The 25,547-nt window shown below is 38.9% G+C and overlaps 1 protein-coding gene across 4 annotated transcripts in view; it reads right to left on the reverse strand.

Annotated features, from left to right (window-relative positions):
* Positions 1–25,547, reverse strand: part of MPP7 (MAGUK p55 scaffold protein 7) — a 96,056-nt gene that overhangs the window by 24,548 nt on the left and 45,961 nt on the right. For all 4 annotated transcript variants that reach the window (XM_081971491.1, XM_081971488.1, XM_081971490.1 and 1 more), the window contains exons 5-11: positions 24,114–24,194; positions 16,483–16,614; positions 15,116–15,197; positions 8,803–8,888; positions 8,020–8,094; positions 7,296–7,492; positions 6,351–6,415 (exon numbers count right to left, since the gene is read on the reverse strand). In XM_081971491.1, the coding sequence (XP_081827617.1) occupies positions 6,351–6,415; positions 7,296–7,492; positions 8,020–8,094; positions 8,803–8,888; positions 15,116–15,197; positions 16,483–16,614; positions 24,114–24,194 (718 nt within the window). The remainder of the gene's footprint in view (positions 1–6,350; positions 6,416–7,295; positions 7,493–8,019; positions 8,095–8,802; positions 8,889–15,115; positions 15,198–16,482; positions 16,615–24,113; positions 24,195–25,547) is intronic.

The following is a 25,547-nucleotide window of genomic DNA, read 5'->3' on the forward strand; positions in this document are numbered from 1 at the left end:
AACTTAACACCAGGTACACAAAGGAAGCACCCATTTCCCTCCTATTTTGCAGTGGCCAAACACTATTCTAGATGGTCATCTTGCCCTAAGACACTCTTCAAGCTTTTAAATATTCTAAAGAGGATGGAAACAAACTATTCCTCTCCCCCCCCACACTTTATTTGCAAAGTCAGTCAGTCAATATTATTTAACACTATTGTTGAGCCAATAGTGTTGTAGTCAATGAAATATGGCTAAATATAATGAATTGGTACATGGATTAAGAGAGGGACTAGTCAATATGTACAATATTTCTATTGGATGATTAAGATAGGATGCAAACAAATATCAACACAGTTATTCAAATGCATTATTTCTGAAAGTGTTTGATTTATAGTGATAAACAGCTGAACAACTGCATAGGCCTCTAAATCTTCAACCAATTACCATGGAAACCCATCAATGAATCTCTACTATTGATGGATAAAGCAGGAATGTACAATTTGCAGTCCATGGGTGCATGCAGCCCTGGACAGCTAATTCTGCGGCTCCACAAGATTGTAAACTTTTAATATTACTTTGTGATTTTTAGTGATGTTTATATACATTAACTATATTATATATTTTATATGTTGCCCAAGACAATTCCTCTTTCATGCAATGCAGCCCAGGCAAGCCCAAACAAGGGACACCCATGGTTATAGGTTGTTGGTTTATTTTTTTTACTAAAAACCTGATTAACTTTTAATCACAATCTGCTTTTGTCACATCTGATCAAATGGGATCCTGCATTTTGCTTAAAACAGGATTACCACATAATTAAATATACAGCAATTAAAAATGAGGCGAGGTGCAGAAGTCAGCAAAAAAGGACAGCATTTTCTTAAGTTTATTTTTTTAACCTGTCTAGAAAGCTCATTTCAAGAAGAAAAACGGTGGGAGAATCCTGGACTTTCTGCCATCTCGCAAATAAGAGACTCACATAACATATTATCATCAGATGTTTGACTGCATCTTGCATCATGACAAAATACAGAGACAGTCATAAAGCTGTGGTATCTTGTAGAATCTGCTTGAGATTTTAATACATGATTTGGAGAAAATAAAGTATACTTTGGATGTACATTTCCACTTCCTTAGGCATTTATATATAATTCACTCATCAATGGTATGATAGGTTTGACTCTGCCCAGCATATAAAACATAGTAAAGGGCTAGAAGCAATGTTATGTCAACTCACTGAAGATGTTACTTCATAAAATAGATTACATCAGTAGTTCTCAACCTTTTCTTCATCACAGATGCCCTTTAAATACATTTTGTGGCCACTGATCATGGCGATGGACGATCAAGACCTAACTCAAGATTTAAATCATAACATTTCTTCATGCCTTAGCGGATCCCTGGTGACATCGTGGTCTGCCAAAGGTCAATTACTTTTAAAAACTTTTGTCTTTAAGAGACCTTTCATGCTTTTAATTAAATTATTCTTCTACTGTCTCCAAGCTTAACTTCTTCCTAATACATGTGTAAAAACAAAGAAGGTATTGATCACAAAGCTGAAGGAATTGCCAATGATAGTATTTCCTGAAACAGGAGGGCAAGGAGGAGTCAGACCAATGCTAACTTCAAATGTAATTGAAATGATGTAATAAATAATTCTAAAAATATTAAGTCACTTTCTTCACAAATTAAACTAAAAAAAAAATCAATTCCCTAATAGATTACTTTTAATAGATTGATCCTTTGTGTCCAATCCAGTGAGCCATTTTTTTTTATTCTAACAGTTTTACAACATGCAGTGATGCCAATTTGTTACCTGCAAATTTGTAGCCCATCCAAGAAAAAGCTGAGAAAGAAAAGAGTCTTATGTAAGCAACGGCTCACCTATAAGGGCTCCACTGTTGTGACCAGCACATTCAACTTCCTCTGGATGAAGTGTAAAAGCATACAGAACAAAAGCCAAGAAATAAAGCAGAATAGTTAGATGCCCAGCCATAAATGCAAAAGAAGAGTTATTTCAAAATGACAACCGTATAAAGCTTAGCATGAAAAGCCTTCAATAAACCATTGTTTAAAAATAAATCAGCGTATTTTTCTATAGTTGAATAAGAGATTCTGCAACACAACAACATGCATATTCCATGTCTTTATTGCCTTTTCGTAATAGAAATTAAAGGTGTTCTATTTAGCTTTAGTGGAAGATAAAAATTACAGTAGCTGAAGCAAAGATGAAATTATTTACAAAGAATATCAAAGAGGTTTTATGTTTGGCTCAATGGATCAGACAGAAAGGGTTTCTCATGAACATACAGCCCATTTGCTCAATCCAAAATATTTTCACGCTTGTCATAATATGCCAGAGCTCTCTTGACAAAGCAGGGTTAGTTATAATAAACGGTTGATTTGGTGAATTAATGGCCTGCAATTGTTATGTATTCTGCAAATGACAGCAGCACAGCAGGTTAAGAAGAAGGAAAAAATACACCCCTGTAAATTGAGAAAATAGGTTCTAAAATTATGTCGCTGAAATCTGCAATGGAAAAATACTTTTTTAAAAAATGAATTCTTTAGAATCATGCAACAGCACTGACTCTATCTTTAGGCCAGCTGTAATGTTTTGAATAAACGCACCCTGCTTATTATCTTATGGTTTTATTTCAGTAACATTCAATTAAATTACCACAAATTTAGCCAAAGCTTGCAAATTCAATCCATATACCAAAACATATTTCTGCAGGAGGATTTTTTTTCTTTCCAGAGCACTGTTAGGTGGGAAATGTGGAGGGAATAATAAATAGAAAAGGCACATCCTTGAGTAATACCCCATGCCTTACCCCACAGTTATCCTCATGCATGCATGTTACCTTGCGCACATGGCCAACAGCCTTCACAGCACACGACAACTCAGATTTGGAACTGTATCGCAATAGCTAAATTGCTAGTCTGTATCACTAAATGTGTGGTTACAAGCCACATTTATTTTACTAATTGCTTCTAAAGTAGAGCTAATTAATCTAGCTTTCAGACCATCTCTACCACCAAGCAGCGAAACTTACACGTGTACCTTCAATTTTCTCTGAAAAGCAAAAGAGGGGATAAACAGGAGGCAAGAAGATTATACAGACTGAGAACATAGTAAAAGAATGAAAAAATTAAAACTCGGAAGAAAGACACCTACCACACTCAACTGTCTCCTCAGCTTAGAAGAGCCAAAAAACAAATAAGCAGACACAATTTATTTCAAATAATATTTTCAGCAAATAATAATAAAACTACGTAAGAAAACATATAGTTGAGTAGCATTGAGAATGCATTAAGAACATAATTCTAAGTAGTTTTCATTGGGAAGTAGGTTCCCAAAGTTTGCTCTTGTTAATTGATGCAACATCTGTTGTGGGACAGCCAGTACTAGACAAATGTTTAGCCTCTGCTAAATGTGCCAGAATCTGTTTTCTCTCGTTAACAAAGCATTCAGCTGAGACAAAGTGAAGGTAGCTAATTTTTTTGGCGGAAATAGTCATTTGTTTAGTTTAACTATGATGTTGAACTACCAAGAGTATTATACCGATATTATGGCACCTTCAATCACATAATTCTACGATCAATTCATTACCTAACTGCCCTCCTTATGATCTGGAATTGAAATAACATGTTCAAATTTTCAAGGCCAGAGATGTACAAAGAGTTCCTAATAGGGACTTGAGCCATACAGTTATATCACTAACTCGGTACCTGTTTTTCTGTAAGATGTTTATTGTTTCCATATTTAGAGCTGTCAATGAATTGTCAACCAATATTTAGCAATAGAGTATCTACTGCTATACTGAAGCTCATTTTGTTAGAATGAGTGAAAAGAAGTCCCAAGGTGTTTTTTTCCAAAACACAACTGGACTTTCTTCTTCTTTTCTTTGACTATGTTTCATTTCTCATCCAAGAAGCTTTTTCAGTTCAACTTTAGCTTAATTTAGAACTCAAGAAGCTTCTTGGTGAGGTGAAATGTTTTCAAACAAACAAACAAACAAATAAAAAAAACAAGAAAGTCCTTGTTTTGGAAAAAGCACCTTGGGACTACCATGACCTGAATGAGTAAGAATTACTACAGAATTAGAAGAAAAATTAATATCCAAAAAAGAGGGTGGGGGTGGGAAATAATGAATAAAAGGAAGTGATTAAACAAATGTCCCATGCATTATTTAAAAAGACATTGACACAATTTATTTTAAAATACAAATGTCTTCTGAGGGATCAGACAGATAATTCTGTATGTAGAACAAACAACGTTTCCTGTCCAATTGGTTTTCTGAATTACTAAGAATTTTCTTCACATGTACCATTTGGAAGACATGGGTGATGTATAACCTTTTCCCAATAAACTTTAGGAAAAGTCAGTGTCTTCTGGTTTATAATATATTTTATTACTGAGTATCAATCCACAGGGGTCATAAATCAATCTAGAACACATGTACACAAAGCGTTAAAAATATATATTTCAGACTGTAGGATGTTAGACAAAGTTTAAAAGTCGTTAGAGACATGATTTAATTTAGTGACAACAATAAAGAAAACATTTTCAAACATAAACTTTACAATTATGTCACAAAACAATTTGTGCAAAAAAATATCAAAGGGTGAATACTGTATTTTTAAAGAGAGTACACTTATGATAGAAGCATGGTGCTAATCAAATTAGAGGTGGAAAAATCAGGCCAAAATTATTTTGCTATAGTTGTAAACATGAAAAAAAACCCTCTAAATTCAATTATAGGAGGAAAATACCATTTTTGAGATAATAGGGATATTTTGCAAATTGAGAAGACAGTATTTCAAATTGACAGTATTTTACTAAGAAAAATGAATTACCAGATTCTAAAATTTAATAGACGTATTGCTATCAGTTATGCCAGCATATAAATTTGGTTTTACTCTTTCAGATTTAATAAAATATGTAATTTTAATTCTTGTTTGAATACCGCCCCTTGAATTTAACATCTGCTCATGAAGCAAGATCTGGCCGAACAATGAATTGTTTTTATTTCTTTAAAGGGCACATGAATTCTAAAATAACCAAAACACAAAGAAAGGGTCATTATGCTGAATGACTGTAAGAACTATAGATCCAAGTCCTCAGGAGAAACCATCAAACGGGTAACATGCAATTGAGACAACACATATTTACATACATGAATCTAAGCACTAGGTGCTATTACATGAAACAAAGAGTTAGTCATCTACAACTGGTTCCACGATGCCTGACAAGTTTATGAACCTTTTTTTGTTGACTCTACCTTCCAGAAATTTGTGATTAGTTATTCTTCAGACCTCATCTGAAAATCAACACAACTTATTTCTTCAAATCCAGAATTTCAATCAAACATTAGAAACAGTTGGACAAATGCTAAAGGCTTGAGCGTTTGGTAGGCTGGTATCATTATTGTTCTTTCCTGTGCAATATATATATAGGGGTCCTTGGTGCTCTCTGAGCTTCATTGTTTTCTTGTAGACATTTCATTATCTAAACTAGATAATATCATCAGTGCTAGCGATAATAAGACAAAAATTAATTTAAGTTTTTATTTACTTATTTCTAATTCTGATAGCGTGAGGAAAATAATAAATATCTCTTGAACTCAAAATGTTTATTCTTTTATGGAATCTTTTCTTAAGCATGGCTTGCTTAGCTTCATCAAATCACCCGTGTTTTAAACCTCTTATTTTCTTATATCCTATCATCAAACTCGGATGCTGACAAAATGAAAATTGATGAAGCATGGAGCTGAGGTAGATAATGAGAATGAGAATAATAATAAACCAAAGATTATTTCAAACATTGTTTTCACAATATAGAACAAAAGCTTTAGGAAAACGGAATACTAATAGGCTTGATGAAGTATTTCTATCAATTCCAGCATGGAAAAGGAGGATAGTGGAAATATGGCCACAAAACGTCATTTATTTACAATGTTCTCAATAGCACATGTCAGTGAAGTAGAAAATTAATACACAAATATGATATGATTCTAGGTGTAACAAATGTTTTTTTATCATAACGAGTTTTTTTAATAGTGCAATTTGCAAATTACAGAATGTTTGTTTTTAGAACTAAAAGTAACCTGAAATTTATAAAAACGTGGTACATTAATATAACTGTTTAAATGATTAAGGAAACAATCTATTTCCTACATCTATTTTACTTTCTTTACCATAGTAAAAGCATATACTTTAAGGTCTGGTAACAGAAGCAAAACCAGCAATTTTTCCTTATACTAATAGAGAGGTTTGGGCCTAAAGAATGAATAGCATCATTCCTTAATGCATGGACCTAAGTAATTTGTAAATGCAGAAAGTAAGTTGTGCAGCAACAGACTTACATGATTTCTTATTTGAAATCTTCAAGGGCCGAAACTGTACATCTGATCTTCTTAAAGCAAGTCTCCTATCAAGTAATTTGAGGAGGGGAAGAAAACAAAACTTAAGCTCTTTTATTTTTAATGCTCTTTTGGTATTAATAAATATGTACAGGTAGTTCTCAAGTTATGATGACAATTGAGCAGAAAATTTATATTGCTAAGCAAGACCATGGTTAAGAGAGTTTTGCCTCGTTTTATGACCTTTCTTCCTACAGTTGTTAAGTGAATCACTGCAGTTGTTCAGTTAGTAATACAGTTGCTAAATTAATCTAGTTTCCCCACTGATTTTGCTTGTCAGTAGGCCGCAAAAGTTGATCACATGACCCCTGCAAAGACACTGAAATTATCAGTGAATTTTGATCACATGACCATGGTAATGCTGCAATGGTTGCAAAGCAGTCATGTCACTTTCTTCAGGGCCATTTTAACTTTGAATTGTCACTAAAGAAATGGTTGTAAATCAAGGACTATCTGGTTTGGTTTTTTTGTTTTTTTTTAAATCACCCAGAATTTTAAAAGACATAATAAACAGTGCAGTTTATTTCAACTCTCCTAAAATAAATTCTGGAATCTTCTTCTTTTTAAGGAAGTGGTAACATTGTCTCAACACATCAGTACATTCTACAAGTAGTTGTGTAGATACTGGTGTTCTCTTTTCCATATGTTTTATTCTCACAATCAAGATTATCAATGTTCTGTCAGGTTTTGTCATTATCAATATAAGCAGCTGAACAATAACATCCAATTTAAACCATTATTTTTCAAACTTGGTTACTTTAAGAACTCATGGAATTCCCTAGCCAGCATACGGAGTTCAGGCATTGTGCTGCAGCTCTAATGGTTATACTGATCACATTCTTAAATGTTGGGGAATGAGGGTGGGGAATCGGATCAGTAATAACATACCTTTCCTGGAAGTGTTTTGAAGGAACTAATCCTGCTCTGGGATTGACATCACTTTCCAGCTTGGCTTGCCACCAGGTTGCATCATCTTGGGTCATGATTTGAAGAATATCACCTTTTCGGAAAGGAAGTCCAGCTTCTTTGCAGGGTATTGCTTTATCTTCATTGGGATTATAGTCAAAAAGAGCTTTCATAAAGATCTGCAGAAAAGAATACACTCAGTTATTTAAATTGTTTAAAATTACACTGAATTATTTAAAATCTAAGGAATTCTATTATTGTTACTGTTGCTTGTTGGCATAAAATCAATTTACCTATCATGATAAAAAAACATTTACATATGCAGAATGAGTGCTGGATCCTCAAACCCCCATAGCTTTAACCTTAAACTGTCTACTGTTTACCTTACCTTAAACATACTGTTGAATGTCACCCCATTCAATAGGGCATAAGTGCACCATCGTGCCTAATGTCCCCATTTATTTGTACCCATTTCTTGTGTTGTTATTCATGCTTATTATTATTCCTGTTTTTTTGTACATGAGTGACAAAATAAATAAATAAATAAATACATACATACATACATACATACATACATACATACATACATACATACATACATACATACATACATAAATTGAGCTGGCATTTAAACTTGAGTGAATAAGTAATAAATTTTATACAGCCATCACATGAAGAATTTTAGTTGAATCCAACAAGTATTTACCTTGCCTTCTTTTGATGAGTTTTCTTCTTTGATACTGGGTATAATCTTAAATGTAATGGCTCCTTGTGACAGAGACTAAAATATGTAAATATAAATTACTAAATTATGTACTTAAAAACAAGACAAAAGATGATATAATAAATTGAATCTGCATCTGATTCCAGTACAATTCCTATTCTGTAATGGTAAACAATGTTGATCTTTTGTACATGCATTAAATACTCTATTTTCTATCAGACGGAATTATATAATATAATGTAATTTGTTTATAATTTAGAAGATAATAGATGTTTATCAAATATATACTATAAATATACTATAAAGATTTACTCAATAAATTATTGTCTTGAATGTTAAATCTGCATTGAATAGAAGGAATTATTACTTGAGAGTATACAACTTCTCCAAAACCCGATAACAGATTTTTCACATATGATATGAGCCAATGTTTTTATACCTTAGAGAGCAAAACTAAGCCTAAGGAACAATATTGGGAGGAGACTTCTTTTAGTTTAGTACTTTTTTTGCATTGGTCTGAATATATCTATTTTATATTTTATGCAAGTAAAAGGAGTATATATGCATTAGCTTTGTACTGTTCTTTTACCAAAAAGTAACTTAAGTTGCTTCACTTTTTTTATGGAGACTGCTTTATGCTCTTTCTCTTTATGCTCTTTTCTTTATAAACATCTACTAGGAACTTCAGACAATAGCATCAAAAACATCAATATTGAAAAATTAGTCTTCTGTGTTTTTCAATTAAATATTCTGTTTTCAACCTACTAGAATTTGTATAATTTCTTCTGGTTTTTTATCCTCCACTGAAATTCCATTGACTTCCTTTAGCTCGTCACCTACATGAATGAGACCTACGAAACACAGTTATGTACCAGTCAAATAATTCTTATATTAAATGAACCACTGCAACCTGAACATTTTTTCAAGTCACGCTCTTTCCAACTAAACTTTAGCTTTATTTCTTCACAAGCCTAGTTGTGTACTGATGATTTATATATGTGTGTGCATATGTGCTCATGTGTGTCTATATCAACAAGGAAATATCCAACATTAAACTGATGAACTTCCCTAACCACTTCATCACCAGGCAGCTCCTAAAATTTCCTGAACTAGTTTTCTTAAGGGCTGGGAGGCAATTATGAAAGTGATTGCTTTTGGCAGTGTTGAAAACTGAGAAACCTCCAGAATATCTAGCTCTATCTTCAGAAGAGGAAACTTCACTGATTAATGGAATGGAATGACAATAGATAGAACCAAAGATAGTGAAATTCTTTTTCAATAAACATTCTCCAACACTCTGTGTACTGTATTCTTTTGGCAAGTTTATAAAAACCTTTTTGTTCATTATCAAGTAGAATTTCTAATTATTAATATATTAGATCTACAATCTACATGAAAGGAACGTTTGTCCTACCTGAACGTTCTTCTCAGCATGGCGCAGGACGATCCAGGAATGGGTTGTTCAATCCTTATTTGCCCAAGAGACTGAGTCAGAATTTAAGCCATGCCTCCAGCTTCCCTGCTGATATCCAATTCCGACGAGGCGCAGCTCCAATTAGAGAAACGAAAGAACAGGCCCTGCCCACAGCATTAGTAGCCCCTGGGGACCCAGACCTAACCAAAACAACAACTAGGGTGGGACCCCTACTGTCCTGCACCAAGCTGAGAAGAATGTTCAGGTAGGACCAATGTTCCTTCTCCAGCTGATGGCGCAGGAGGGTCCAGGAATGGGACATACCAAAGCGGCAGTCCCTAGGGCGGGAACTCACTGGTTTGTGTCACCCGAGGGCGCGTGTACTCTCTGCAGCACCCTACGCCCAAATGATGCCTCCGCAGATGCGAACGTATCCAATCTATAGTGCTTAATAAAAGGTGAAGGTGAAGCCCACGTCACAGCTCTACAAACGTCTCCAATTGGAGCCTGAGTGTTCCATGCGGCCGTCATGGCCGCACTCCTAGTCGAATGAGCCGTTATACCCTGTGGTAACGGTTTGCCCCTCGCCTCATAGGCTCTGGCAATACAAGCTGCGACCAGCGTCCAATAGTAGAGGACGCCACCCGTGACCCCATGGCAGAAGGCTGGAAAGAGACAAACAACACCTCCGTTTTTCTGGAGGGCGGCGTTCCCTTTATGTAAATACGGAGGGCTCTCCGCACGTCCAGCTTATGCCAGGACCTCTCCTTTCTATGAGAGGGATTAGGACAGAAGTCCGGAAGAATTAAGTCCTGGGTCCTATGAAAGTAGGAGTTTATCTTGGGGATAAAGGCGGGATCAAGCCTCAGTACCACTGTGTTAAGCTGGAAAATATAAAGGTCCTCCCTGACAGAGAGGGCACCTAACTCTGAAATCCTCCTAGCCGGTGTGATGGTGACTAGGAAAGCCACCTTTAATGTGAGGAATTGCAAGGACACGGTCCTCAGCGGTTCAAAAGGAGGATCCACTAGGTCCAGGAGGACCCTGGACAAATCCCAAGATGGGAACCTGTGAACTATCGGGGGCCGAAGGCTGGCCGCCCCCCGTAGAAACGTCTTCACCACCGGATGACGGCCCAGGCTCTCCCGACTGTCCAAGACCAGGACAGTCGACAGGGCCGAGATTTGTCTCCGAAGTGTCTTATGGGCTAATCCCCTATCGAGCCCATCCTGAAGGAATTCCAGGATATCCGGGAGCGAGGGACATTTGGGATCCACACGTGCTTTACGGCACCAAGTACAAAAAGTGGACCATGTGGCGTTATAAATCCTGGTCGTGGCCGGACGCCATGATGGTTTGTATCACCCGCGAGGAGAACCTTGCCTCTCTTAAAATCTCCCCCTCAAATACCAGGCAGGGAACTGGAGTCATTGCAGCTCCGGAATGACCAGGACCCCCTGGCATAGGGAATCTTCTCCTGCGGGATTCTCCAGGGTTTGGCAATGGACAGACCTAGGAGGTCCGCAAACCAAGGCCTGCACGGCCATTTGGGGGCGACCATGATTACCTCCACCCCTTCCTTCACTATCTTCCCCAACACTCCTGGAATCAGTGGGAGAGGGAGAAACGCATAAAGCAGACCCGGGAGCCACCTGCTGCATAGGGCACTGCTCCCCTCCGCTCCCCGAGTTGGGAACTGTGTGAAAAAATTGGGGAGCTGGGCATTTTCCGGAGACCTGAAGAGGTCCACCACTGGCCGTCCGAATCTACTGCAAATCTCCTCGAACAGTTCTGGTTCCAGCTGCCACTCCGTCTGGTCCACTGTGGCCCTGCTGAGCCAGTCCGCCTGGTGGTTGGTGTCTCCGGATATGTGCTCTGCCTTGATGGACAACAGGTGCCTCTCCACCCAATGGCCCAGGTGCTGAGATTCCACCCAGAAGTCTCTGGAGTGAGTCCCCCCCCCTGTTTACATGCGCCTTTGTGGCCACGTTGTCCATCAGGAGTAGGACATGTCTTTGCTCTACGAGGGCCTGAAAGTGTCGAAGGGCCAGATGAGCCACACACAGCTCCAGCCAGTTTATGTTATGTGTAAGGTCCCGAGGGGACCATCGACCTTGGGCCAGCTGTGTCCCCAACAATGCCCCCCAGCCATAAAGGCTCGCGTCTGTGGTCAGGGTAAGTCTCTCCAGCTCCCTGAGCACACACCCTCTGGCTAGCACTGGGGAAACCCACCACCTCAGGGAGAGCCTCATGTGTGGGGGGGTACTCTAACCTGGAAGGACGAGGCGCTGCGTTGCTCCTTTGGTACGGGAGCAAGAACCACTGGAGAATTCTAGCATGGAGCCTCGCCCAGAGAACAAGATATATGCATGAAATCATCTTCCTCAACAACTGAGATAAGATAACTATGGGCACATGCCGTTCTCTCTGCACTTGGTTGACCAGTTTCACCAGGCTAGCCCTGCGCTCCTGGGACAGGAACACCATGCCTGAGGAGGAATCTATGATCTCTCCCAAATGCAACAGTCTGGTAGATGGTCGCATGTGGCTCTTCTGGAAGTTTACTGAGAACCCATACCTCTGCAGGGTCTCCACTGTTAGGCCTAGATCTTGACAGGACCTCTCCGGCGACTCTGCCTGGAGGAAGATATCATCTAGATAACAATGAAGTCTGATTAGAACCATTCTGAAAGTCCTGGGTGCCGAGGCAAGGCCGAAGGGAAGAGCCCTATACTGGTAGTGGTCACCAGCGTAGGAAAACCTAACGAACTTCCTGTGCTCAGGAAGGATAGATACATGAAGGTAAACCTCTGTCAAATTAATGGACATGAGGTAGTCACCTTCCCTGATACCTTCCAGAATGGACCGAAGGGATGCCATCTTGAACAGTTTGTAAACTAAGTAGCTGTTCAACCATTTAAGGTCAAGGATCGCCCTCCAACCCCCAGAGGACTTTGGAACTACAAAGAGGTTGGAATCAAACCCCCAGCCCTGGTCCTCCTGAGGAACCACCATTACCGCCTGGATCTCCAACAGGGGGTCAATCGCCTGGCGCATGAGCTGTCTCTTAAGTGCGCACTTGGAGGACGTAAACGTACGAAAGGAATTCGGACGGACGGATAGGAATTCCAGTCGCAGGCCAAACTTCACCATGTTAAGGACCCAGAGATCCGAAGTAATACTCTCCCATCGGTCGGCAAATGCCAACTGACCACCAATGGGAGCCGTCCAAACCCGCTCATTTATTCTGGCGGAAGGGGCGTCTGCCCCCCCCGAAAGGGCCGCCTACCCTGGGGTTGGAATTGTGACCTATCCCTATAAGAAGACCTATCCTGTCCCCTGTCCTGACGTGGCTGAACATTTCTAGGCTGATAATGATAGTATGTGTCAGTACCCCTATAGGGTGCCCTGCGTCTATACGGTATGTACTTGTGTTCCTGCTTCTTAGTCGTGGCAGGCAAAACCTTACGTTTGTTCTTATCCTCAATGAGGATTGAGTCGAGAACCTCGCCAAATAGCTTTCCCCCCGCATATGGACCTGCTGCCAGCTTCCACTTCGCTTTGACCTCGGCCTGCCAGTTTCAGAGCCACACCATCCGCCTAGCTGAAACAGAGGAAGAAAGAGCCCTGGAGGCAAACTTAGCGCGGCGTTCAAGGTCGCATCTGCCAAAAACTGAGTTTGACCTTGCTGATGTCTTGAAGCAGCCTCACATAGTGCGCCGGGACACGCTTCTGCATTTGTTCAAGCCACATCAGCGTGGCATGATTGAAGAAGGATGCAGAAGAAGCGGCCTTGATCGCCCACGTTGCCGCCAGGAAGGTCTTACGCAACACCAGTTCAGTCCTCTTATCTTCTGCCTTCAGATTGTCGGCCACATCACTCGCCACCATGGGAGTTGGGGATGCCAGGGTGGCCGCAGGAGCGTCCACCTCCGGAACCTGTGATGCCTGGGAGAAATCAGGTTCCATATTATAGAATCGTCTGTCATTCCCACCCGGGGTGGGGAAGGTACCTGGCTTGGCCCACTGCTTCTGAATGACATCCATAAAGGAGCTGCAGAAGTCGCCCCAGAGCTACTTTCACCGCTGGAATCAGCCATGGTCTTGTAGCAACTCTTCGCCCAAGGCCTCACACTGACCAGTTCAGTAACCAGCACAGTAATCTGTGACTGTCCTCACCAGGGCCAGTAGTCAATGAGCCTTGCGGCAGAGAAAAGGGGAAACAAAATGACCGCCGACCATGTGACCCACGGGAGGTTCAAACAAAATGGCTGTCGCCTCATGGTCACTAACAAAATGGCCTCTGCCACGAGGACCTTCCCAAGATGGCCACTGCCCAAGAAGCTCTCCCAAAAATGGCCGCCCCAGGGCACCATACTCACGAGGAAGCAGCTTGCAGGAAAACAAATGGTGCCGGTGAGCAAACAGTCCCAAGAGCATCCAGTCAGCCACGTAGCCCTCTGCAAGTCTTAGCCAGCGCCGATCGCACCTTCCTGTCATTCCGGATGTCTGCAGCTACGCGGGAACGCTGGCATGCCACACACACGCTCCTCGCACCAGCAGCCTCGATGTCCGCCCGCTGCAGCCCCTGAGATCCAGCGGCAACGCAGGGCAACTTCCCTGGCCCACTCATGAGCCAGTAATCAAAATCAAGCCGAACGGAGCCGCAATGGACTCCGATGGCCGGCATAGCCTGTTGCTTGCCTGCAGGGAACCTGGGAACCTCCAGCAGGATCCAGCCCATACAATTCGCTACCCTAACACAAGCAGGTGGAAAAGAACTTGTGAGCCAAGTTCAAATATCTTCCATCCAATAGTGACATTAAGATAATCGAAAGAAATAAAGAAAACATTTCTGTAAATCAAACTATTCTAAGGATGAAACCAATTTTCACTCACAGCAAAAAAAATTATATCTCTTTTCGGGCAAGACTGAGTCGGAACTGGATATCAGCAGGGGAAGCTGGAGGTGTGGCTTAAATTCTGACTCAGTCTCTTGGGTAAATAAGGATTGAACAACCCATTCCTGGACCTTCCTGCGCCATCAGCTAAAGAATGTGATATATTATTGTAAAGTGGCAAGAATACCTTGAACAACCTACTTTTTTGTGCAGCCAGAACCTGAAAATAACATGTAATACAGCACAGTACTTAAACAAAATGGTTCGGTTGAGATCTGCATACATGGGACTGATTGGGGTGGATTGTAGGGGTGACACAGAAATATAATTTTATGTATTTTATTCTATTTAACATATTTATGTATTAAATTGTATTGTATCTTATCCTATAATTACTGTATTTTACCCTACTCTTATTCTAATTTTTTTGCATATGATTTTATTGGTGATGTGTTTGGTATGGCCTATATAGGCTAATAAATAAAGCTATAATAATAATAACCTTGATACAAATATAGAAACTGATTTTACAAACTGCCATAATATGAAAAAATGACAACATCCTAATTCTTTTTTAAAAATACTGCATGCATAATATATACACAATATCATGGTTGTACATCTGCTCCAATAATCTATACCTGATAAAAGATGAATTAAATTCCATGACAGCAATTAATAGATTTTGCTTGATTTAACATTTAAAACTTTGGAAATTAAATTCTGCATTCAATACCTGTAAACGTAGTTTAAAAATTCTTACCACTTCGATCTGCCGCTCCCCCACGCATTATCCGAGCCACAACAACAGCTCCTGTGTTTTCATCCCTTTTAATAGTAGCTCCCTTTAAAAATAAATCTAAGAATTAATATAAAATTAAAGCTGAACCACATAAAATTTTTCTAGATGTTGTTTTTGGTAACTTGAATTTTTTAAAATTATTGTTGCTCTTATTATTAGTTTTCCCATTTGATTTTTATCTTTAATTTGGCATTATAGTGAACAACATCTAAGATTATTTAGAAGAAAATGATAATTTTCTAACAGAACAGAAATAGAAGGAAATGCTGATGCACAAACAATCAACTTCTGATTGATATTTTGATTTTTGAGAACTTCAAAAGCTAAAGAACCAATTTAGCTTTTGTGGATTGATTATAAAATGTATTTGAATTAACTGTTCAATCATGGCCGGGGGGCGGGGGGGAGGTACATAAAAGATAAAATCTGGCAATGATTGATAACTGGAATTTAAAAATAAACTGAAGGCTTTATTTTGGCTCTTCAAGATGAAGCCATCTGAACTAATGCAATCAAGGCCAGAATTGAAAACTCATCAAATGATTCAAAATATAGATGATGAAGGAAGCAGAAGAAACAACAGAACATAAAGTCAACTCATGAAGAAGATCATACAAATATAAAAACAACATAACACATACAGTATGGCCTCTTTGGTCTTCTTGACTCTTTTTTATATATATAAAAAAATGTGTGTCTGTGTGTGTGTGTGTGTTCCAGCATAACTCTGGAATGCCTCGAGCAATCTCAACCAAACTTAGTACACAAGATGATTTCGCTCTGGAGAAAAATATTGTGGGAGTAAGAGACCCATAAACCCCTCAGGTTGTGTGTTCTGTCAAGATACAGCCTGTTGTGCCTTAAAATGGCTTCTACTGTACTACTATAAAATGGCTTCTACTATACAGGGCAGTGGGGTTGCCATGATAATGGCTTCACAGTACTCCACAAGGGGGATCCCTCTGGGAAAGGGTAAAATCCAACATTAGAAATTACGTTTGGTCCGGACATTTTCCCCCTATAAATAAATACTTGGGCAACGCCGGTTTATTGGCTAGTTAAAACTAAAAATGCAGAATACAATCAGATTCTGAATCCTGATTCCATTCTTTTTTTCTTTAGCTAGCTGCATAGAATCAGCACGGCTTAAATGTGACTAACTGTTCAAACTGAATTGTATGGCAAGGAATGAAAATAATATAAGTTTGGATGGAGTCCAGCTGTTGGTTAGTACAAAACTATGTAATGCCATCAACTCATTTTTAGAATATTAGCCAAATGCTGCTGCTATTGCTGCTGCTGATTATTATTTAAGTGCTAAAACGTACCAGAGGTTCTCTATTTTTTACGAGCCTGATGATTTTCACAGAATCTTCTTCATTATCAATATCGTCAGGCATGGGAGGCAATACAGGATCATAGCTTTTCTCAGCAACAATATCGTGCACAGAGAGCAAAGCCTGCAAAAAAATTGGGTTAAAAACAACTGTCAACTAAAAAGCATATCAATATCTGCATTGGTAATTTACCATTTCAGTTGCAGACCTAAATACAGTTTGCATCTCATCAGGAGTGATTTGGCACCATGTGTCCCTCAAAGCTTAGGAACAGTACTTTGTTCCAGAATAAAATCAAAGGAGCTGCATTCTGTATTGTTGAAAGGATGTATTTGTTCAATTTAACAAAACTGCAATACAAACACAAACTTCTAAGAAATCAGTGAAGAGAAGCAGAAAACTGGACTCTTTTTGTTCATGAAAAGAAAGAAAATGTTTAATGGTTATGCGTATTTTAGAGATCTTGTCTTCACAGGATTATTATTTTTCCAGATTCACCATCTAAAAGCTATTATTCATATGAACAGAAGAATTTTTAGGTGTATTCCATTACTATAACCATGCATCACACTTAGAATGTTAAAGCTAGTATGATTCATATATAATCTAATATAAATATTGATATTGGATGTGTATAACTGATCAAAATAGAACATTGAAAATTCCATACCATGCATAATTGATGTACAATATTCTTTGCACAAAGGCAATGGTACCAATTTTCATTTCAATGTATAAGAAAATATGTTAAAAATCTATTCTTAAACTGATTCAGAACTCATGAAAAATGCAATCACCATCATCATTCCAAAAATATTACAATTAACTAACCAAGATATGAATACATAGTCTTTCTAACCATCCTCTTTCTTTTGCAAACAAGAGACATACTAGCAGCTCAAAAATATCCATCCATACGATGTGACATGTGTATCCTTTTAAAACAATGACTGCTGCTGAAATAGTGCTATTTTGAATAATATTACAATGATTTTTTTTCTTACTATGGTAACTTTTATTTTTACATGTTAAAAAAAAGATTAATTTCCTGCATTGAAAGTTCTAAACACTGAACATCTACTCTTCTGCATCAGGGAATTAGTCTGCAGCTCTTACTAATAAAATATAGTACATTCAAAGTTAAACACTTTTTTCATTCTTTAAACTCGTTTCCTCTTCTTTGAGATTGTTAATATCAGGAGACACTGGACTGTCTACATATTTTTAAATATCCACTCAAAGAAGCAGCTACTTCATGCCCATCTGGTTACAGTACTCATTTTCTTTTCTATGGCACCTCTTTTTCCTCCCTTGCTAATTCAACCCATACTTTCAGAAGGATTTTTAAAATTATTTAATCAGATCCATTTGCTTAAAACAGAAAAATCTCCTGATGATTCATAAACATGATACAAAGGTGGCTGCCACATTTTTTTCAGTTTTCCAGTCTGTCTTACAGTCCTGTTAATCCCTGAAAGTCTTCCTTCCAAGTTCTAACTATGCCTCATCCTGCTGATTTCTGAGCCTACACAAGGTCATCAGTAAGTCTTTCGAATAAAAACAATTAAATTAGGGAGTCTTTAAAATTCTCCAACAGTAGAGTAAGTGTGAAAGATGATACTGCTGTAGCAATATCTAGTTAATCAATTTTTATAAGTTCTAAAAAAAGCTTTCAAATGGTAGAGGAGAAAAACTGAAAACAAATTCTGAAAAGCAGAAGCAAATTTGAAACAGATGCCCTTTATAAGCTACCTAATGGGTACATAGTATAAAAAAGAGAAAAGTGGGCCAATGGCAAGCCACTGTGCTCCCTCCCTCCCCACTCCCTTTCTTTGGTCCCCAATTGCAAGAGGTCAGCAAGATTCCAGGAGGGATGCGGTGAGAAGGAAGAGCAGCGGTTGAAACCATTGTTCAGCAAATGAACAAGAACTATGCGAAGAACACCCATAGAAAAGACACGTGTCAAGGTTCCCCCTAACGAACCCCAATCAAATCAGAATTCTGAGACTGAGATCTTTCTCAAAAAACTTACTGGCACATTATACTGGAACGATTACATGTAAAACCAACTCTAAATCAGTGGTGGGATTCAATTTTTTTTTACTACCGGTTCTGTGGGTGTGGCTTGGTGGGTGTAGCATGGTTTGATGGGCGTGGCAGGGAAAGGATATTGTAAAATCCTCATTCCTACCCCACTCCAGGGGAAGATTACTGCAAAATCCCCATTCGCTCCTGATCAGCTGGGACTTGGGAGGCAGAGAATAGATGCGGGTGGGGCCAGTCAGAGGTGGTATTTGCAGGTTCTCCGAACTACTCAAAATTTCCTCTACCAGTTCTCCAGAAATGGTCAGAACCTGCTGAATACCACCTCTGCTCTAAATATTCCCCGCAGTTTCAGTATAGTTAAAATAGTAAATGAACCCCTCCCCAGGTATCACACGTCACACTGTCCGATTAGGTTAATTGGTGGGCTCCTTAGGCACTGCTCTCCATCTTCATCCAACACCTGTGGAGATGACCTTGGTTCCCACGAGACAGTTCTGTGTTGTATCTAACAATGCATTCCAGCCTGCTTCGCGACCCCCAGCCCCCTCAGTGTGTGGCAACTGAGAAACAACAAAATGGCTTCTGCCAAGTTCAGTTTGAAGTTGACAATAAGTCCACAAAACAGAAGGAAAGAGAGCTGAAGGCCAGGGAAGTAAAAGGCAACAGAAATAAATAGCAAAAAGGCAGCCGGAATCAGAAAACACAGTTTTGTGTGTGTGAGAGACAGTAACAGGAAATTTGGATAGTTGGCCCTGCCCCTAACAGACAACACTCCTGACTAACAGGCAAATGGGTTATGGCCACTATCAGATCGGTGATGTTATAACTGATTTCAGGAACCAGTTTTCATTCAATATCCAGACTATAGGCAGTTCTCAACTTACAACAGTTCATCTAGTAACCATTCAAAGTTACAACGGCACTGGAAAAAGTGACTCATGACTGTTTTTTTTACAGTTACAACCTTTGCAGCATCCCCAAGATCATGGGATCAAAATTTAGATGCTTGGCAACTGGTTCATATTTATGACCGTTACTGTGTCCCAAGGTCTTGTGATCACCTTTTACGACCTTCTGACCAGCAAAGTCAATGGGGAAACCAGATTCACCGAACAACCAGCAACTGAAGTGATTCACTTAACAACTGAGGTAAGAATGATTGTAAAATAGGGCATAATTCACTTAGCAAATGTCTCACTTGACAATATAGATTTTGGGCTCCATTGTGGTCGTAAGTTGAGGACTACCTGTATTGAAGTCACACAACTATGGGACAGTGTGGGCGGAAAGGATTAGGAGAATTAGACCAAAGGAAAAACCGATTTGGATAATTTAAATAATTAAATATTGTAGAAAACTATGTTAAGAGTATTTTTTTTATTTAGAACACAGCACTGTAGTAATTGGACAGACTATAGAATAGTAAATAAAATAGAATTGGGTAGAGAGTAAAACAAAAGAACATTACAGGATAACAGGAAGAATAATTGCTGGGAATAAAACAAAATAAACTTTGTATTGTAGTATGACAGATGGCTAGATAGAAAGAAAGAAAGGAAGAGCATTTTTTTTGGTCTTAGTACATATGGACATACAAACATGACTACAGGTGACTACAGATAGCCCTTGACTTACAACAGTTCACTTAGCGGCTGTTTGAAGTTACAACAGCACTGAAAAAAGGGACTTATGACCATTTTTCACACTTATGACCATTGCAACATCCCCATGGTCATGTGATTTACATACAGATGCTTGACAACTGACTCACATTTATGACGGTCGAGAGTGTCCCTGGTCACGTGATCCCCTTTTGCGACCTTATGACAAGCAAGAACAGACTGAACTGCCATCTGTCAGAATGGTGTAGGGTCTCCTGCTTGGGTGGGGGTTTGTACTAGATGAACTGCAAGATCCCATCCAACTCTATTATTCTGTTAAGGTTAACTTAATAACCCTGTTACTAATTTAACAACTGCAGGGATTCAGTTAACAAATGTGGCAAGAAAAGTCAAAAAGTGGGGCAAAATTACTTAACGAGTTTCCTACTTAGCAACAAAAATTTTGGGCGCAATTGAGGATTACCTGTACAGTATTAATTTAGAAACTTTTAAACATAAAGATTTATAATATGTTTTAGCATGATAGCAGTTAAGCATATACCCATATTATGTTTAAATTTATTTCATTAAACCAGTTACTGGAAATGGGTAAGCAACTATAACCAGGAAGATAACAAACTTGTATGGATATCAAATTACATTGCTGAAGCAAGGAAAAGAACAAGATAGCATAAAAGTAAAAAGAAAATCCTTCCATTGCTCCCTAAAAATAACTCCACTTTTCTTTTTCTTACTTTATATCACTTTAAAGAATTCAACTGGTTTTCTTTACTGAGCAACTTCAAGATTGCTTGATTCATTTTTTTTAGCTTTTTGTCATTCTCAAAATTTAAGATTTGTTGCTTAGTATATTTGCACTGATTTTCAAATTTATTTAGAGCAATCTGACTGCCAACTATCTAACAATTGTGATATAAGAAGTCTCTGCTTTTCTTGAAATACTCCCCAAAAACATACACCAAGTGGAACCAAATTGGAACATTTCAGCCTGACATATAGAACTCTTTCTCTTTCCTAAAACATAAAATTAATTCAGTGTACTGCTAATCGCACGAGGCAGCAATGCTTCAGTTGCTATTAACACTGATGCAGGAAAGCATGATGCGTCTTCTATGTTAGTCACACATATGCCAATTTTCCTTTGGATACATACCAATCCCATTATCATTGTAATGCCTCAAAAGATTCATCTGAACGCTATGCTTTTGGCCTATGTACATCACCAAATTGCATTTAGGAAGCATACGGTTTCTACCGTTTTTCACAACTTTTATTTTAATCCACATATTTTGGAAGCAGAAACTTCTACTTCAGCAGAAACTGCAAAAGCCAATTAGCTAAGAATCCCCCAAACTAGGTCACTCTAAACCAGGCACAATAACCACCACATGATGGGGTTTAGCATGGAAGAACTTACCAGATAAATTTGAAAAAGTTGGAAAGGTGAATTCTTTTTCGAAATGAACTTGATTCAGGACCACATGATGGACATATTCAGATCATTTTCTTGGCAGCAATATTAAATATGGAAATATAACTTTGTCATTTCCAAGTTCAGCCAACAATACTGGTAATTCCTAGAGGTCTCCTACTAGTTGGACCCCCACCCTCCCTAGTTTCTACAGTAAGCCCAGATAAATCTGTATACCTGTGAGAGTCATAGCATAGTTGAATGCAGAGAAAATTAAGTTTATTACAAACTGAACTTAGCTCCTGTTCAAATGAAAACCAATATAATATATTACAATTGGCAAGGTTCATGTACTGTTTACTTTTTATTACTTTTACTACACAAACTGTTATGCCAAAACAAATGACATTATGGCTTATGCAATGTAAGAACCCAGTATTTGAATGTGAACTGCAATAACTGCAATGGTAATTTTCACATTTACAAACCAAGATGAAGGAAGAAATGCAGATTCACTGAGAGCATTTATGTGTGTAACTCATTTACATCAGAGGTTGGTTCCTACCGGTTCGCATGGGTTCGGGCGAACCGGTAGTGGAAATTGGGCCTGGGTTGCCAAACCGGTAGGGATAGCAGGCTGGCCATGCCCCCGAACTGATCCCCCATCACTCGCTCCACCACCCCATCCAGTCACTCATCATCTCCCGGGCGGCTTGCCTGCCTAAGTTGCCTTCCCAGTTCCCATGTGGTGCCTGTCCAACTGAGCTGCCTCCTCCTGCCTCCTCTTGCGCTAGCCCCCCCTCTCGGGAGTTTGTTGTCGTCCCCCCGACCATCCACACTGAGCTCACAACCTTACCTTCCCCATTCCATAAGTCCCCACGAGTCCTATTTTTGCTCCCAGAGGGCTTCAGGGAGGCCTGCTAGGCCCAAAATGGGGTGTGGGGGTGCCTAGCAAGCCTCCCTGCAGCAAAAATAGGCTGAAGGGGGGGGCCTTCAAGGGAGAAATAAAGAAAGAAACCTTCACCGTTTGCGGATCCAAAAGTGCACTGAGCTTAACTTGAGAGCTTATTGAAAGTGCTGCTAGCTATCCTTGCTCAGGCTAATCAATAGTGGAGCTCTAAGAATGCCAGATGATCAATGGGCATGTTCTCAGTTTCAAAACATCTGGCTTTTCTTCCTCCTAACAAAGACCTTCTGGGGTTCTTTACAGGAAGGGAGAAAGGGAGGAAGGAAAAAGGGAGGGAAAAAGAAAGAAAGAAAGAAAGAAAGGGAGGGAGGGAGGGGAGAAAGAAAGGGAGGGAATGGAGAAAGAAAGATAGAAAGAGGGAAGGGAAAAAGAAAGGGAAGAAAAGAAAGGAGAAAGAGGGAAGGGAAGGGAGAAAGAGAGGAAGAAAGAAAGAAAGAAAGAAAGAAAGAAAGAAAGAAAGAAAGAAAGAAAGAAAGAAAGAGAGAAGGACAGGAGGTTAAGTAAATAAGATATGGAGGGAGGGAGAGAAAAAGGAGAGGAAGGAAGGACCACAAACCTGGCACTAGACGCAGCTTCAGATGATGCTTTGAAGCAGCACAGCAATCCAGGGCTGAAAGGGATCTCAGAGGTCATCTAGTTCAACCCCCTGCTCCAGCAGGAGACCTTATATCATCTTGGTTATTTTGATGCCTCTAACACAGAGGAGAAACTCCCAGAAATCCCCAGGCATTGCCAACCTCTCCTCCCTAGTAAAAAAAAGCTAGAGAACTTCATGCAGTATTGAAGAGTAGAAAAGGGGGCTGCTGTGTATTGTTTAATGGAATGCAAAATGGCAAAATGGACAGCTAAATTGGCCACTCCCACCCGGTTACATGACCACCAAGCCCCTCCCACCCATCACATAACTGCCAAGCCACACCTACAAAACAAGCCACACCCACAGAACCAGTAAGAAAATTTGAAACCCACCACTGATTTACATATATACATACTTATGTTAGCTTGATTTTCAGGTTCCTTGCTGCAGTTGAATGACTTACAGGATTGACTAAACTGACTGAATTCTCTCCAGTTGTTTTGGTATTGGTAAATTATTTGGCTATGTTTTGCACCATAGTAAGATCTGCAGAAATGGTGGGACATTTGTCCAAACTGTTTTAGCAGATCCTACATTGAACAACCGCTTGAACTAAATAACTTCTGAGATCCTGTCAAAAGTTGGTATTACTCTAAGAACGTAGCAAGATTTGGCTTAATAGCAGTAAAAACAGTCTTTCGCATAAGGATTTTGGATGGTAGCAATGAAATGAATTTTTAGCTATAAATATTTATATTTATGTTTTAATACTTTATTGCTTCTTAGTCTGCATGGTATAAGATATAAAATATATCATTAAACTACAATCAAACAATGTGCTGTATTATAGATCTTTTTCTCTAACGCCTTCAACATTTTATTCTAGCAATTCTGCACATACATATGGACATAAGAATGTTCATAGAAATGTCACCATACTTTCAAAACTGAGAAGTGAGCAATTCTGCAGGTTAACAGGTACAAACCACACACTCTTACCTTGAGATTGGGCTTGGATAGCAGCTGCAAGAGTTCTCTGATCTCGTTGTTTAGTGGTTTATTCTGCAGCTCTTCAGCCAGCTGTGAAGGAAATTAAAACGACCCAAAGAACATTAGCCAATGCATTGTTTTATTCAATGTGTTGATGACAACCCAACATCAGTTTTGTTCAAATTTATTACTTTCAAGTAGCTTTAGCATGAAGGAAAACAGATAATCAATCACTGCTCTTCATTTTTTGTCCTTTGCACTATATTCTGGGCAAGTCTTTCAACTGAATTTGACTTAAGTTGACCATTTCTGGCACCAGCACCCAGATCACATTCTGATTTATAGCAATAAGAGCAAATCCCAGAACACTCATTTAAGTGAATGGTCCTTTGCATGCAAACAAAGCACTCCTTGTAAAAATGGCTGGATCAAACTTATAGCTGTCTGTAAAAGCTAGCTTGTGAGTGAAGAGATAAAATATACACTGCTTCCAAAAAACCTACAGTAGTTTTTCTGTTTAGAGCTGGAATGCAGAATCATGGTGTTTCTGTTGTGTTACTACTCCAGATTTTATTATGTTTGCATACAAGAAGCAAATGTATTGTTTTGTGTATGACAAGTGAATCACCGAAATGTAGCTAAGAGTCAAATCACCAGATATTCAGGCATTCTAAAGACTGAACGGTCTTTGAAAATGAACTCAACTATGTCAGAGTATAATCCAAAGCAGTGTTCTAGATAATACAGCAAGAAGCTCTAACTTCATAGAGTAATGACTGAACTCTTGTTACATAACAATGCAAATGCTATATAAAAGAACTAATATTTGCAAATTCATGATCATAGGAGCTAGTATTCGGGAATCATCCAGTCCAACAACTATGATTATTTTACAAAACTTTTTAACACCTTCCCCACCCCCATCTATTTAGACATGTTTAAATAAAAATACATGAAAGTATTGGACTACAATAAAAATACAGCACTGTATCAAAAATTATCATTAGGTATGCATCATTATATGTATTTTTCCTTTAAATCAGTTTAATTTTTCTCCCAGCACCCCGTGTTTTGTCATAATTTATACAACTATGCACACAATCAGAAAATATAGGGTAGATTTTTATTAATAAAAATTCTAGGTAACACTAGGGAAGAAATAGTAAACTGAAGACAACCCTGCTAAAAGTAGAGTTAATAAACAGATTGGAATGAAGAATTAGAAAGTAGACTGGCTCTTTATAATTCCTCTCCAGATAAGGAGGTCGCCCACAAGTGCCCCAGACCAGGGGTCTCCAACCCTGGCAACTTTAAGCCTGGCGGACTTCAACTCCCAGAATACCCCAGCCAGTTCTGGAAGTTGAAGTGGAGACACATTTGAGGGGCTGCCGTAGAGAGGAGAGGATCAAACTATTTTCCAAAGCACCTAAAGGCCAGACAAGG

This window comes from Natrix helvetica (assembly GCF_964273705.1).
Source record: "Natrix helvetica genome assembly, chromosome: Z".
NCBI classification, from domain to species: domain Eukaryota; kingdom Metazoa; phylum Chordata; class Lepidosauria; order Squamata; family Natricidae; genus Natrix; species Natrix helvetica.